Here is a 15,080-nt window from a genome sequence, read left to right as displayed (position 1 = left end):
TCCGCAAGCCTTTGACCTCCAGAACTGTTCTAGGGACAGCTTCCCACCCCACCCCACTCCCCCGCCCCCCCTGCATCCTATAACCCCTAGAGGCCAGGGAGCCATTAGACAAAGTTTGCGCTGAGGCTGTGAGGTAACTTGCCTCTGGGTCGCAATTCTCACCTGTGCGATGACCATCCTTCACTAATGGGGCACGAGGGATTTAAAAAGTACATGTCGTGGCATGCAGCATCCCTTACTCCCCCCGCCCCCGCGTGCCTTGCATAGACTCCTTGAGGGCAGGGCCATTCTAATCTTTGAGCTCTGCTCCCCCACCTCACCCAAGACAGGGTGTAGCCCCTTGGTTCACTCAACTAGGAAGTACTCCGTAACTTTGATCCAAGCCCCCTCCTGTCTCCCCAGGCTGGGGTTGGGGGGGGGGGGGGAAAGGGAGTTCCCTTTAAGGGCGGTGGGGGAGGGGGCTGCCGGCGGGCCCTCCTTCCGTCCCTCCCTGGATCCAACCGCTCGGGGGCCCCGGGGGCCCGGGCTGCGTGCCAGCGCATGCGCCCGTCTGTGGGCGCTGTCCCGGGCTGCGAGGGCCGCGAGCGCACCGACAGACGGGCCGACCGACAGACTGGCGGCGGGCCGGACAGACGGGGTAGCACAGGGAGCTGGGAAAAGGCGGGACAGCGACATGACAGACCACATACAGCAGCCCGGAGGGCGCGGGAACCCCGGCCCTACGCCCTCGCCTTCCCCGGGTCCTGGACCCGGCCCGGGCACCTCGGAGCGGGTGACGCTCAAGAAAGAGATCGGGCTGGTGAGCGCCTGCACCATCATCATCGGTGAGCAGGGCGCACACAGGGTGGAAAGCTCTGGGGATCCCCTTGGAATTTCTCCCTCTCAGGGTCAAAGAAACCCTTGGAGCACCTGTTGCAATGGCTGCAGAATACACTTGACCCCTCTGGGAACAAGGCCTGGCATAGTGGCCGCAGATCCTTTTGCCCCCATTTCCCCAATCTCTCTGGAAATTTGAGCGTGGAGGTGGCGGCGCGCGCGAGGCACGGGTGTGGGGGGGGGGGGAAATCTCCTTCTGCAACCTCCCCTGGCCTTCATTTCTCTGTGGGGCTTTGTCAAGGCAATTATGCTGCTTCCATCTAGGAAACGGAATTAATGACCAGGCCTGCTTTTTGTGGCAAGCTCTGGATTGCAGGGCAGGCTGTCTATATCCCTACTGCCTGGCGGGTTCAAGCGCCAGGGCAGCGAGGCCATTTCTTCTGGGAAAGCGGGAAGGACTGTGGGTAAATGGCCAGACAGAGCTTAAATCGAGAGGAAATTGCCTCCCAGCGGTCCTTCCTCGCAGATGTGGCGACAGAATCCAGGGAGAGGCAGTGGAGTAGCCAGCAACAGCACTACCAGGAGCAGACCAAGCCTCCAGGAGAGCTCCCGTTCAGCCCTGAGACCTGAGTGGGTGGTCTAGCGGCCTGATGGCATCTGAGTGGGTGCTCTCATGGTCTGGCCCTCTTGCTCTCCTTACAGATGGGGCCCGTTGGGTAGGTAGAACGCTTGGAGACAGGGACAGTGGTGTTGCCCCTACACACACACACACACACACACACACACACACACACACACGCCTCTGTCCCTTGACTTCTGAAGGAGAACTGGGTTAACCCTCTTGGGAGAGACGTTTTCTCTTCCCCTGTGCCCAGGAGTTGGGGGTCTAGAAGATCAATAATTAATTAGGGCCTTGACTGTCCTCTTCCCCAGCCAGTGGGAGCTACAGCCACAGCTTTGCCCTTCTGCCCTTTGACCCCTGGAGATAGAGAAAGGCTGAGGGGCTCACTGGGTCAGGCAGACCTTTTCTGGCTTCCTGCCCCTTGATGAGACACTGCAGCTGGAGAGATGTAATATCTCCTGGGTACCCAGCATCCTCATACCTAGAGTCACTCCTGAATCCAGTCCCATCATCTTGTCCTCTAGAATGGTGCTGATGTACCTCTGGGAACCCCTGCCTGGCTGTCTGATAATAGAAAGGGTTGAGTTTGGGGTTTGGCCAGAGAGTACTGGTTAGAGCTTTTCCTGCAACCAATACCCTTTGTAGGGGCTGCACCCCCACAAAAAAGAGAAAGCCTACATATCGCTGGTGGGCTAGTGAGTCAAGAGGCTGCCCATGTCTGGGGCTGGCTACAGTGCCCGAGAGGTTCCCAGAGAGACGTAAAACCTGGCATTGTCCCATTATGGTCCTGTCCCCCTCAAGTCAGTCAGAGGCTGCCAGGGTTCCAGCCTCAAGAAGAGGGTGACAGTGGCCATACAGAGAGTAGAAGAGGAGCCCCGCCATCTTGCTCCTTCTCAGGCACAGGTGTTGGAAGACCTGTGCCCTGGAGTCTGGGTCTGTCCGCCAGTTCCCTTCACCCTTTCAGCTCATTCTTGCTCCATGGCTCTCCCTTGGCCTCCAGATTCTGAAGGCAGAGGAGGGTGAAAGTCAACTCGGCTAAGCAGTGATGGTAGACATAGGGACAGAGCTCAGATGATCATCTCCAGTCCAGGGTACTGGTGGTCTCCCGTGGGCCGTGCTCACAGAGCTCTGAAGAGTTTCAGCCTCGACACTGGACCAGGCAGTGGACAAACCAAGTGGGAGGAGGCCAGATCTTCACCTCCGGATGCCCCAAGGGTCCCCTTCTTCCACACAAGGCCCTGTGGCTGCTTCGCACATAGCACGGCTCCCAGTTTTGGGTGTGCCTGCTTCTTCTCCATTCCTAACCCGGGAAGCTCATACTTTGACATACACATCTGGAAAAAGTCACCTCCTCATCTGTGAGTGACCTGTCTCTGTCAGTTAGCTGTCACTCACCGGATATTTCCAAAGAGTTCAGTGGAGCCTCCCATTGGTTCTGTGATTCACTCCTCGATACATTGTCTGCCTCAGCCCAGCAGAGAAGTGGAGCTTTGGGGGATGGGGACATGGAAGACTGGCTGCAGAGAGGATGAGACTGCCCCTCAGCTGTAGGACTGTGCTCACAGCCAAACCTGGAGGGGACGAGGCAGGAAGGAAGCAGCCCGCAGAGGCAGGGCTTTGCAGGACACCAGCGCATCAGATACCTGTTCAGAGTGCCAACTCTTTTTTTTTTTTTCTTTTTGGTTTTTCGAGACAGGGTTTCCCTGTAGCCAACTCTTATATAGTATGGATTTACTTTACCTCTTTTGATTCTCATGCCCACCCTGTGGGATGGCAAGTTTTGTACCCATTAGGCAGTTGGGAAAACTGAGGTTGAGAGGTAAATGGTACTGTTCTCAATTGGTGAGTTCAGAATTTGGATTCAAGTTTCCAGAGTCGTTTGTGTGATGAAGGTTTGGCAAAATGAAGGCCTGACTCAACCCTGTTGATGGAGGGTGGCTGGGGACTGAGCTAGAGTAGACAGATCCCCCTCACACAAGCCACAGCAACTTGCCCAAGCCTAACAGACCGAGTCACTGCGGCTTTGCCACCCAGGCCACTGCTTCTCCACTCTCCTTCTGGGACTCAAGTGTCTAGCTCATGTAGGCGTCTGAATGTCAGGCTCAAACGTGTGCGGGGATGTGAGGAGCTAGTGCACAAACCACATCTTTCTAGAGGCCAATCCCTCGTCATCCAGCCCTCTGCTTTCTTGTCCACAATCTCCAGGGCCATAAGTCAATGGGTGTCTTCAGAGACACTCTTGCTTACGGGTCCTGAGGATAAGCCCAGTCCCACTTACAAATGAAGAAACTGAGGCCCTGAGCGGCAACCTACTCAAGATCAGATGTCCTTAGGATAGACAGTGAAGGGACACCATTGGAAATCGAGGCAGCTGCAGCCACAAGGCTGACCCCAGAGATTCCCGTGCACCTGTTTACCGATGCCAGGTGTGTTGGACATCCAACGTTGGACATCCAACAGGACACAAGGCAGGCTGATCCCTCTGCTGGGGCTGATGCCCCAGTGCGGACAGTCAGCACACAAAAGAAACAGCCAGATGCGCAACCAGTGGCCACGAGGAGGCAGGAAGGAGGGCAGGTCGTCCTGGGGTGGGGGTGGAGTCTGACAGGGCTTCCTGGTGGGTTGTGAGCTATGGTAAAGGAGGTGGGGGCTGTGGGGCGAGGGGGTGACCTGAAGAAAGATGTGATGGAACTCAGCTCACTATGGAGGAGAGGCCATGGGGATTAAGGTGACAGAAGGGAGGCCAGGCAGGAAGCCACTGGGACAGAGGCAAGGGTGGCTTCAGATGGGACAGCTGTGGAAGGCAGAGAGAAAGTTCAGGTCAGTGTTTGTGACAGCCTGGACGTGGGGCAGGAGGGGACCGTAACAGAGGTGGTGGCCTGAGCAGTAGGGAGGACGGTTTGTCTCTGATTGGTCAGGACAACTTCAGAAAGGAACAGATCCACAGAAGGGACAGGAAGTTGGGGGTTCTGCTTGGAGTTACGTGGGAGAGGCTCACTAGTGGGAAGTTTGTAGCCTAGTCTGAGTTTAGTGGGAGGTCCCTGCTCTGGTTAGAAGTTTGGGAATTGCCATAGTGGGCAGGATAGTAATAGGGAGGGTCAGGGGCCCTGGACTGAGCTCTGGGCACCCAGTGGTTAAAAGTCAGGAAGCTGCAAAGGATTCCAAGAAACAGGGCGTGGAGGTATCCACCTGTCACCCCTGCACTCAACAGGACCATGAGTTCAAGAGCAGCCTGAGCTGCATATTCAGACTTTGCTCAAACAAATAAAAAAAGCCAGGGAAACCAACATCTCAGTAGCATGGCTGGGATGCTAAGGGAGCAGCATGTACTAACCTGCTACGTAACATCATTTAATTGTGGAAGATGCGGTCTGGGGCTTGAGGGTCAGAATCAGTATCATAGAGTTTGTTAGTGACCCTGACAAGTCTGGGCCTGGAGACTGGGCACTGGCAAGTGTAGCCGGCTTGACAGGACTAGACTGGGAAGGCCAGACTGGGAGGTCCCCACATATCTGTTCATCCTCTCTCCAAAGGAAACTGGATTAAGCTGGAGGTGCAAGCTGGCTGATTAGCAACCAGGGCACGTCCTGGATGTCCCCACTCACCTCCTTGGTATTCTACCAAGACCTCAGTGGGGCCACTATCACACCAGGGAAGGACACTCTCTTACTAGAAAGACCCGGAAGAAGAGGGCAGACTTCATCCAGGCCTCAGCAAAATTCTGAGTGCTCACCCCGGGATGTTGGGGTCCCTCTGGGAATTGGGTCTCCAGAGGGAAAGTTGTGTGGGGCACAGGGATCTCCTGGGTTTATAAAAATAGTGAGATCATAAGTACTTCCCTTGTTGTGCCAAACAAAGCATGCCAATGCCTAGGTATTAATGAGTCCCTTTCCACCTACCCCCTGAGCTATGAGAAGGAGGCAGCAATCAGATTCTTGGGGCCCAGGTGGGTGATTTGGAGAGCTACCTGGACGAGGGAGGGGTGCTGCTTAGATGTCTGGTGGCCAGAGATGTTCACAACAGCAGGGGACAGGGAGCCTGATCAGGATCAAGAACCTAACAACATGCTTCTTCTCTGGACAAGTCAGATGAAACTAGTTCTCTGCTGAGCGTGGGGCCTCACTAGCAGATGGAGAAACTGAGTCCCAGAAGAGAGCACTTGCTAGATGTATAATCCTGTATGGTATGTTTCTAAGGATAGGAATGTTGCCAGTGTCGTGACCTCCCCATACCTCCTCAATCAGACTACATGCATGCACGCATGCGCACACACACACACACACACACACATGCATGCGCGCGCACACACGCTATTGAGCCATGTGTAAGCAAGTGGCTCATTCTGCAGACTTGACCTCCACAGCCTACCCCTATGACCTCTATGGTCTGCACTGCCTCACAGAAATAGGTCAGCAAGCACCGTAGCCACAGGGAACAATGGCCCTTTCTTCATTCCTCCTGGAGGCAAGTAAGCCCCATCAGGCCAAACATCTTAATGTGATAAAACTACCCGAGACAGCACAAGGAAGGGGGATGGGAGAACACTCAAGAGGTCCTCCCACCTGCCTGCCTGGAAGGACCAACAGGAACCAGAGGGCTGCTGTCCCATTGAATGGACAGGAATGTAGAGGCCTCAGGACCCGCCTCTCTCTAGCTGTCAGTCAGATGCCCACCCAAGGACTCTATAATACCTTCATTCCATATCTTCATATCTTGGTCCTGCTGAGCCCTGGGTCTCACCCTTCCTCTTCTTCTTCTTCTTACTTCTTTTTTTTCTCCTCTTTCTCCTCCTCCTCTTTCTTTTCCTCCTCCTTTCCCTCCTTCCTCCTCTTCCTCCTCCTCCTCCTCCAATGCAGAATTCCTCAAGGGCTGGTGTGTTCATTGCAGTTTCTTTCCATAAGACAGATCTACTGGACTTGAATGTGGGACCCAAGAACAAAGTTCTTAACCTACCCCTGGTAGAAAGAACACTTTAAAGCAGTGGTTCTCAGCCTGTGGGTCATGACCCCTCCAGCAAACCTCTATCTCCAAAAATATTTATATTACAATTCATAAGAGTAGCAAAACTACAGTTATGAAGTAGCAACCAAAATAATTTTATGGTTGGGGGGTTACCACAACATGAGGGACTGTATTAAAGGGTCCCAGCATTAGGAAGATGGAGAACCATTGCTCTAAAACATCAGCTCTAGGGACTCTCCTCACATCCATAATCACTCAGACACTTAGGACCACCCTCCTTAGCCCTGTCCTCAGCATCCCGCCACCCACCCCCTTGTTGCCCTCTGCTGCTTACCCAAGCCCACCACCCTGTGGCTGCCTGCGTCCACCCCACCCACATGGTACCCAGAGCATCCAACGCGGTGTCGTGGTTTTTTTTGCCATTTTCAAGCATGAGCCTGGAGCAGGTGCTCCAGGTTTTCCTGCCTGGCAGAGCTCTGTGCTCCTCCACAGGCCCTCAGAGACACATACACCTTACAAACGAGGAACCGTCATCCTTCTCGCCCTTGTCTGGAGGCCACGTGGGACATCGGGGTGATTGGTCATCTGTTAGTTTACTCTGCACCTGCAGTGGATACCGGTGCAGGGCCCAGGTGTTTGGGCCACAGGGGAGAAGTTCTGAATGGTCGCCTGAAGCCACGTGTCCACAACAATCATGCATTTCCAACGCGCCCAGTCCAGCACTGGGGTCTCAGCTATTGGCTCAGGGCTAGTGATGCGTCCCTGACCCCGAAGACCCTGTGAGGCGGGAGTTGTGTAGAGCAATGGGGTCTCCACAGGAAGGGGGGTTGCCTCAGAGCCTTGAATGCTCCCAGCTCCAACATACCCAGTGCCTTCCAAGGCCACCCAGCCCCCGTTGGCTTCAAACTCAACTGGCTTTTGGCAAATCCTGTTCCGCCAGGTCCTGAGAACTGCAGCCGGGATGGAGTGAGCTCAAAAACTCTTTACAAATGCAACAGCCCACCCAGACCTCGGGCCCCTTGTCTGAGATATGGAAGGTAGCTCCTCCCCAATTTCCCCAAGCCCAGCCCCATTCCTACAAAGCTGACGAGGGTTACAGCTTACCTCTGGGGATTGGGGCACAGGAATTATTCCATCCTTATCTGGATGTATTTAGGGCTCCTGGGATGTGACCAGAACACCAAGTAGGGTATCGTGGCTGTCCAGACTGGAAATCTGTGTCGACTGGGGGCGGGGGTGGGGATGGCAGGGTGGACCTGGAGTGAATGCAGATTGGCAACCACAGCTGTGTCCTCTGCCAGCCCCGCCTGTGGACCTGACAGGTGAAGTGAGCAGACTACACACACGCACACGCACATGCACATGCACATACATACATTGCCGTACTAGGAGGGGGCTGAGCTGATGCCCCACCAGTGCTAGCTCTATCGTACATGTGTACATACAGCCAGTGACTGGAATTCTTTCCTGTGGGCAGGCTCTAGTGCACATCCTGGGGTTTGCACAGACACTAGTGTACATCCTGGGGTTTGCACAGACACTCGTGTACATCCTGGGGTTTGCACAGACACTAGTGCACTTCCTGAGGTTTGGACAGACACTAGTGCACTTCCTGAAGTTTGGACAGACACTAGTGCACATCCTGGGGTTTGCACAGACACTATTGTACATCCTGGGGTCTGGACAGACACTAGTGCACATCCTGAGGTCTGGACAGACACTAGTGCACATCCTGGGATTTGCACAGACACTAGTGTACTTCCTGGGGTTTTTCCCACGTGGGGTTCAGGCACAGACCACTGACCCTCTGCTGCCTATTACACGGTGTGAAGCCGGGGCTTAGAGACCTGTCTGCAAAATGGCCTACGGTAAAGGCTCAAAGAGCGCAGGCATGGGGTCCTCATATGGTTCAGGTGTCTTTACCGGGACGTTCAGCAGCAGGCAGTGAGGGCACCTGCCTTCCCTCGGTCCTGGGCCCTGCACCGGGCTCACTGCAGGTGCAGAGTAAACAAACAGACGACAAATCATCCTGATGTCCCACGTGGCCTCCAGGCATAGGCACGAAGGATGCTGGCTCCTCATTTGTAAGGTGGAGACAGAAGTTTCTGTCCATGGCTGGTGTGGGTGTCTGTGGAGGAGTGGAGAGAGTTGGGGTCCTGAGGCTTCATGCAAGGGGAAGCTCCTGGGGTTTAGAAGGGCTTGCTGGTGCAAAGGCGTCATCTACTCACCCATGGAGTAGGGAATACAACTGTGGCTTCTGGGTATCTGGGAAGGAAGTCTGGTCCACCAGTTTCAGGGATGTTCAAAGGTCTCCGCAGAGCAGACACTGGACTGAATGAGTTCTCAGCATCTATTTAGCCTCATACTTTTCAACAGACAGAGCGGGGTGGGGCCGTGTCTGGGGACTGTGGGACTTGGCACCTGCAGTGAGTACCGGTGCAGAGCTGAGTGCAGACAGGTGCCCCACCGCCTGCTGGTGGAGGTGCCCGATGAAGACACCGATCTGCGGGCCAGATGAGGCTAATAGGAGAAGGGCAGGCAGATGGAAGATGGGTCAAGGTTTTGCTGTGGGAGGCCAGCTCTGGCCAGCGGGTGGGAGGGCAACAGATGGCAGGAGCTGAGGGCCTGAGCCTTGGCTGTCCTGGGTATGTGGATTACAGACCAGTGCCCATTCTCTGCCATTGTTCAGATGGCTAGCACACCTCACTCTCACCTGGAGTAAAAGTCAGGGAACGGGAGAACTCAGTAACCAATACTGGCTAGCTGGACAAGGTGCCATTCCCCAGTCAGAGACTGAAAAAAGCCAGTGGTGATCCCAGAGTGGCCCTGCCCAGGTCCGAGAGTCTCAGCGACAGCCCATGCCTCTAGATCACCTGCCTTCATTCCTCCAGGGCTGGCCAGGCTCCCTTCTTCAGCGAAGTATCTTGGGCCTTTTAGAAGCCCGAGCCCCTGACTGGTGCCTCAGTCTGATACCCCCTGTCTCTCTCTCTCTCTCTGCAGGAAACATCATTGGCTCAGGCATCTTCATCTCACCCAAAGGTGTCCTGGAACACTCGGGCTCCGTGGGTTTGGCCCTCTTCGTCTGGGTCCTGGGTGGGGGTGTGACGGCTCTGGGCTCACTCTGCTATGCAGAGCTGGGTGTCGCCATCCCCAAGTCTGGTGGGGACTACGCCTATGTCACTGAGATCTTCGGGGGCCTGGCTGGGTGAGTGTGAAGTCCTGGCAGGGGTGAGGGTAGATGGAAATAGTGACTGGGGGTGTCTGGCAGCCTTCCCTAGCTAGGGTGGGTAGCACCAATGCCCACTTCATTTCTCTGGTCTCAGATCCTTGCCCTCTCTGTGTTTCCTTTGCGTTGCCTTGTTCTTTTCTCTTCCTGGGTCTGGTATTCTGGGACAGAATCTGTCTATATAACCCAAGTGGACCTTCAACTCACAGTCCTCCTGCATGTACCTCTCCACTGGGGATCAAGGCCTGCCAGAAACAGGGCCCCCACTTCTGTGGAACTCCCTTTCAGCTCTACTCACTTTGGGGTGATTATGGAGGGAGGGACGCTCTTACTCTCTGAAGCCACTAGATGAGTGGCTCAGGTGAGGAAGGTCTTTAGTAAAGTCAATTGCTGCAAGAGGAGGGAGAGGGGGCATGACATATCTTCCCACACCTGTTTGAGCTGGGATACCACACACACACACACACACACACACACACACAATTGTCCCCAACCTCAAGTTTTTCACAAAGCAGAACAGTCCTTCAAATGGGATTCAACTTAAAAGATCCTTGCTCTGAGAATGTGGCCACAGTCAGCAGCGATGCAGCACAGAGTGGGTGCATGCCGGGCAGGGAAACCCAGCTTACACAGCCTTATAAAAAAAGATGTGGTTTGTATCAGCCCCCGCAGCAAGGAGAGCATCCTTTCCAGGCCCCGAGAGCATGGCCAGAGGATGTGGTGGGCTGAGTAGGGTGTCTGTCTGCGGTGGGTAGAGGCCAGGCCAGCTTCAGAGCAGGAGTGGAGGAGATAGGGAATTGAAGTTGCTGTAGTTGTCCAGACGCGTTCAATGAAGATGCTTAAGACCCCAACCTATCTTAGTCATTTAACAACCTAACCCAGGAGGACACAGTAGCCAATGTGTCATGAGGGTCAAGTATGTGCAGCAAGAGTGACACTCACTTCCCACTTTAAAGGCCCCCATAGATGATGGTCTCAGTAGACGGAAGCTCTTGGGGCAAGACTTGTACCATCGTGAAGGTCTGTGGCACATTGAAGGAGGTGCTTAGTTGGGCCTTGGGTAGAAAGTCTGGGATCCAGAAAAGCAGAAGTCTGTTACTGTGGGCCTGGAGATAATAGTCAGGGAGAAGGTGACAGAAAAATGGCCCTGGACTCCACTTCATGGGCAACCAGAATGCAAGATGAGCAGAAGGGATGGGCTATCGATCCATAATGCCTGAGAAGCCAAGGGGTTGGGCTGCGCAAAAAGGTGGGGGTGGATCAAAGATGAACATTAAGAGGCCTGTCCCAAGGAGCCTCAGTGGCGAGCCAGGAGCTGGCTAAAACCATCCCCCAGGTTACAGGCAGAAGCACCTGTCTGGAAGAAGGCAGTCCTTGAGCATATACCTAAGCGGAGAGTCCCGGTCCCTCACGGGATACGGCAGAGGCGAGGTATAAGGGACATAAATCACTCTTCCAAAATCAAGGCAGGAGCACCGCTCAGCATCAACCATAAAGTGCCAAGAGCCCCAGACAGTGCTATAGCTTAAGGGCTGGGATTTGCCTGCCTGGACTCAGGGGGCAGCCTGGGATCAGTTTCCAGTTGTTCCGATTGCTACCTCCCCAGCCTCTGCAGTCCACCAGCTCTGGGGTGGAGGGGGCTCATCTATCCCAGACCCTCACATCCGAGCCAGGCCAGCATGGGTAGGGGAACCGAGAGTGCCAGTGCCATGCTGGCTCTCACCACTCACAGATTCCTGCTGCTCTGGAGTGCTGTTCTCATCATGTACCCCACCAGCTTGGCTGTCATCTCCATGACTTTCTCCAACTACGTGCTTCAGCCCGTCTTCCCCAACTGCATCCCCCCAGCCACGGCCTCCCGAGTGCTCTCCATGGCCTGCCTGAGTGAGTGGTCTTGAGCCTCTGTCCTCTCAGCAGCTGGCTGCCCCCCACCTCGTGATACTCTCCGTCCACGCAGACGGGAGGAAAGCTGAGTGGGAGCCCCCAGCTGCTATCACCTGTAACACTTATCTCAAGCCCCGGGCTTCTGGCTGCTGAAGACTCTGCCCTTGTTGTCTGGCCTAGATTTGGCCTCAGGTGCCCACGCTCCTTTCTTCTCTAGTGCTCCTGACGTGGGTGAACAGCTCCAGTGTTCGCTGGGCCACGCGCATCCAGGATATCTTCACTGGTGGGAAGCTGCTGGCCCTGGCGCTCATCATTGGTGTTGGCTTTGTCCAGTTCTTCCAAGGTAAGAAGCAGGGTGGGAGCGTTGGAGAGAATGGGGGGGCGCACTGTGCTAATCCCTGACATCTGGGCTCCCCAGGACACTTCGAAGAGCTGAGGCCCACCAATGCCTTCACGTTCTGGATGACACCGTCTGTGGGTCACCTTGCCCTGGCTTTCCTGCAAGGCTCTTTTGCCTTCAGTGGCTGGAACTTCCTCAATTACGTCACCGAGGAGCTAGTTGACCCTCGCAAGTGAGTGAAGCTGCCTGGGCAGGCACCGGGAGGAGAAGCAGCTGTCCCCAAAGATCTGTTGTCACCCAAGGGAGGCCCCGAATGGCCATCCACTGGCCACACTTGCTGCCATGACAACAGGCTCGAAGGAGAGCCCTGAAGCCGTGTTCTTCCCTGTCTGTGTCTGCAGCTGCAGATGGACCCCTTGTAGGGCCTGGGGAAGACTTGAATATCGTTACACTGCTGTGTTTAGTGATTTACATTTGGTCCAACATTGTCCATATGCACACAACATGGTCCTGAAGGATAGAGCCCACAACACTCCATCTGATGCTCAGTCAGGGACCTTGGCAGGGACAGTGGCAGCTAAGAGGGGCAGGGTTGGGTGGAGAATCCCCAGGGAGATCTCAGACTTGACGGCTGAGCTCTGAAGGCATCTGGGAGATTTTCTAGGCTGACTTTGGCTATATGCAATTTTTCCTTTCTATTCAGACATTAATTAGATTCTGCCCTCAGGGGATGACGTGTCCTCATCCCAGTGGCCTCATCATCATGTGTCCCTCCTTCCGTTAGGTGCAGGGGGCAAGGCAGACAGGAGTATGTCCCTGGCCCCAGTAGCAGTGCTGGTCTCTTTCCTGCCTGAAGCGGCTCCCACCTGGGCACACATGAGACTCTAAGACTCTCCCGTTATTGTGTCCCCAGTGCCCCATTCTTGCATTGGAAACTGACACTCCGGTCTCTGTCCCCAGAAACCTACCTCGTGCCATCTTCATTTCCATCCCCTTGGTCACCTTCGTGTACACATTCACCAACGTTGCCTACTTCACCGCCATGTCCCCCCAGGAGCTGCTGTCCTCCAACGCAGTGGCTGTGGTGAGTGGGGACCTCGGCCCTCTCTGCAGCCCCTGCCGGCACCCCATCCCCAGCCTCATACTTGACCTCTCTTCTGTGCCCACACAGACCTTTGGTGAGAAGCTGTTGGGCTACTTCGCGTGGGTCATGCCTGTCTCTGTGGCACTATCGACTTTTGGAGGGATCAATGGCTACCTGTTCACCTCATCCAGGTGACTAGACTGAGGAAAGGGGGAGAGGGTGGTATAGGTAAGACTGGGCAGGTGACTTTCTGTGTGCAGGCTGTACTAGGGACCATGGGAAAGGAAAGCGGAGGCAATGAATTGTCCAGTAACAAATGTCTGATCCCAATCTTGAGGGTAAGAAAGCCAAGAGGCAGACTACATGAGAAGAGCTCGTAGGGCCTGAAGGGCCGAGGGCAAAGGTGACAGCTGGGTCCTAGCAAGCCACAGAGAAGATCCAACGCCTGCTCTGGCTTATCCATTGCCCTCCCTGTGCCTAGGCTATGCTTCTCTGGAGCCCGAGAGGGACACTTACCCAGCTTGCTGGCCATGATCCATGTCAGACGCTGTACCCCAATCCCTGCCCTTCTTGTCTGTGTAAGTCTGAAACCCTGACCATCCAGTGCACATAGCCAGAAACACCTAGTAATGGCTTTCTTTTTAAGATAATAGCAAAAACTCATTCCCTGCCTATGGTAGAAAAGCCGTGGAGGGTGGGAAAGGGCTGGGACTCACCTGACCTCCTGACCTGAGTGGGAAGGCCCAGAGCAGCCCGCAGGGATGGCCAGAAGCAGGTGGGAGGCCAGCCGTCAGCCCTCGGTCCTCTCCCAGTGCGGGGCCACAGCGGTCATCATGCTCGTGGGTGACACATACACACTCATCAACTATGTGTCCTTCATCAACTACCTCTGCTACGGAGTCACTATCCTGGGCCTGCTCGTGCTGCGCTGGAGGCGGCCAGCACTCCACAGGCCCATCAAGGTGAGGCTGGAAAGAACCAGGGCCGCCTTCATCTCGGTTGAGCACCCAAGGCAGGTGTGGGTGACAATGGCCAGGAGGACCACAGCATTCGCAGAGCGCAGGGCTTCCCATGCACTAACAAAGTCTCTCCTCACAACCCCAGGAAGCATGTGCTTTTAATATTCCCAGTCCACAGACGGGGACAATGAGACGAAGGTCACATGGGGGTGCCAATGACAGGGCCTGGCATTCTCATGCTCTCACATGAAAGAGTGACAGAAAAGCCCCCCCTTCTGTATATAAATCCTGAAGACTGCCTGAAAGATGGAGCACCAAAAAAAATAGTTGAGCTGCAGCCAAATGCAAACAGCATTCTGTGGATAACGGCAATGGATAGCTCAGCACACCGCTCAAATAGACAGCCTCAGCAGTTCAGCCAACTGGTCAACCCAGGGATGGCTCTCCAGTGCACTGGGCTGCAACCAGCGGGTGCCAGTGCAGGCCCTAGTTCCCAAGAGATGGAGAAAGTGCCTCTGATCCCCATGGTGGTTCAGAAAGGAGAGCTAGGGTGATGCCCCTCCCCAGGTGCTCCTGTCCTTCCTTTCTCTGTTAGGTGAACCTCCTCATTCCTGTTGTGTACTTGGTGTTCTGGGCATTCCTACTGGTCTTCAGCTTCATCTCGGAGCCCATGGTCTGTGGGGTCGGCGTCATCATCATCCTCACTGGGGTCCCCATCTTCTTCCTGGGAGTATTCTGGAGAAGCAAACCAAAGTGTGTGCACAGACTCATAGGTGAGCCAGGTTTTGCCACCATGCCTCTTGGGGATTAGAGTGAGCATCTCTTTGATCCCACCCAAGAACAGGGGCCTCTACCAGCCTGGCTGGTGACAAAGGACCCAGTGACTTCCCTCAAAACATCCTGCTATGTGTAGATGTGGCCAGGATGCATCTGCAAAGGAAGCAGCTCTTTGCCCAAAGGAGGTATCAAGAGTTAGGGTCATCCCTGCCTCAAAGGATCAACACCCTGCTTCCCATGATCTATCTGTCTGTTCTTAGAGTCCATGACACGCTGGGGCCAGGAGCTGTGTTTCGTGGTTTACCCCCAGGGCTCCCTGGAGGAAGAGGAAAATGGCCCCATGGGCCAGCCCTCTCCAATGCCCATCACGGACAAGCCCTTGAAGACACAATGAGACCGTGCAGAGACTG

General features: G+C 54.9%; 1 protein-coding gene across 1 annotated transcript; it reads left to right on the top strand.

Moving 5' to 3' along the window:
* Positions 1-664: 664 nt before the first annotated feature.
* Positions 665-15,064, top strand: Slc7a10 (solute carrier family 7 member 10). The gene is made up of 11 exons (XM_038340177.1): positions 665-824; positions 9,401-9,605; positions 11,359-11,510; positions 11,728-11,853; positions 11,929-12,082; positions 12,811-12,934; positions 13,022-13,125; positions 13,416-13,512; positions 13,747-13,896; positions 14,489-14,666; positions 14,931-15,064. The coding sequence occupies exons 1-11, from the start codon at positions 674-676 to the stop codon at positions 15,062-15,064; spliced, it is 1,575 nt and encodes a 524-aa protein (XP_038196105.1). The 5' UTR covers positions 665-673.
* The last annotated feature ends 16 nt before the right edge of the window (positions 15,065-15,080 follow it).

The sequence above is a fragment of the Arvicola amphibius genome, chromosome 8 (genome assembly GCF_903992535.2).
Source record: "Arvicola amphibius chromosome 8, mArvAmp1.2, whole genome shotgun sequence".
In the NCBI taxonomy this organism is placed as follows: domain Eukaryota; kingdom Metazoa; phylum Chordata; class Mammalia; order Rodentia; family Cricetidae; genus Arvicola; species Arvicola amphibius.
Note: the sequence above shows the minus strand (reverse complement) of the source record. Positions and strands in the feature narration are given on the sequence as shown.

What these genes read in the sequence shown, in the direction of transcription:
- Slc7a10 (XM_038340177.1), top strand. Translation starts at nt 674, where the DNA reads ATGACAGACCACATACAGCAGCCCGGAGGGCGCGGGAACCCCGGCCCT. An exon ending in GAGCTAGTTGACCCTCGCAA is followed by an intron (nt 12,083 to 12,810) that starts GTGAGTGAAGCT and finishes CTCTGTCCCCAG; the next exon opens with AAACCTACCTCGTGCCATCT. An exon ending in CACTCCACAGGCCCATCAAG is followed by an intron (nt 13,897 to 14,488) that starts GTGAGGCTGGAA and finishes TTTCTCTGTTAG; the next exon opens with GTGAACCTCCTCATTCCTGT.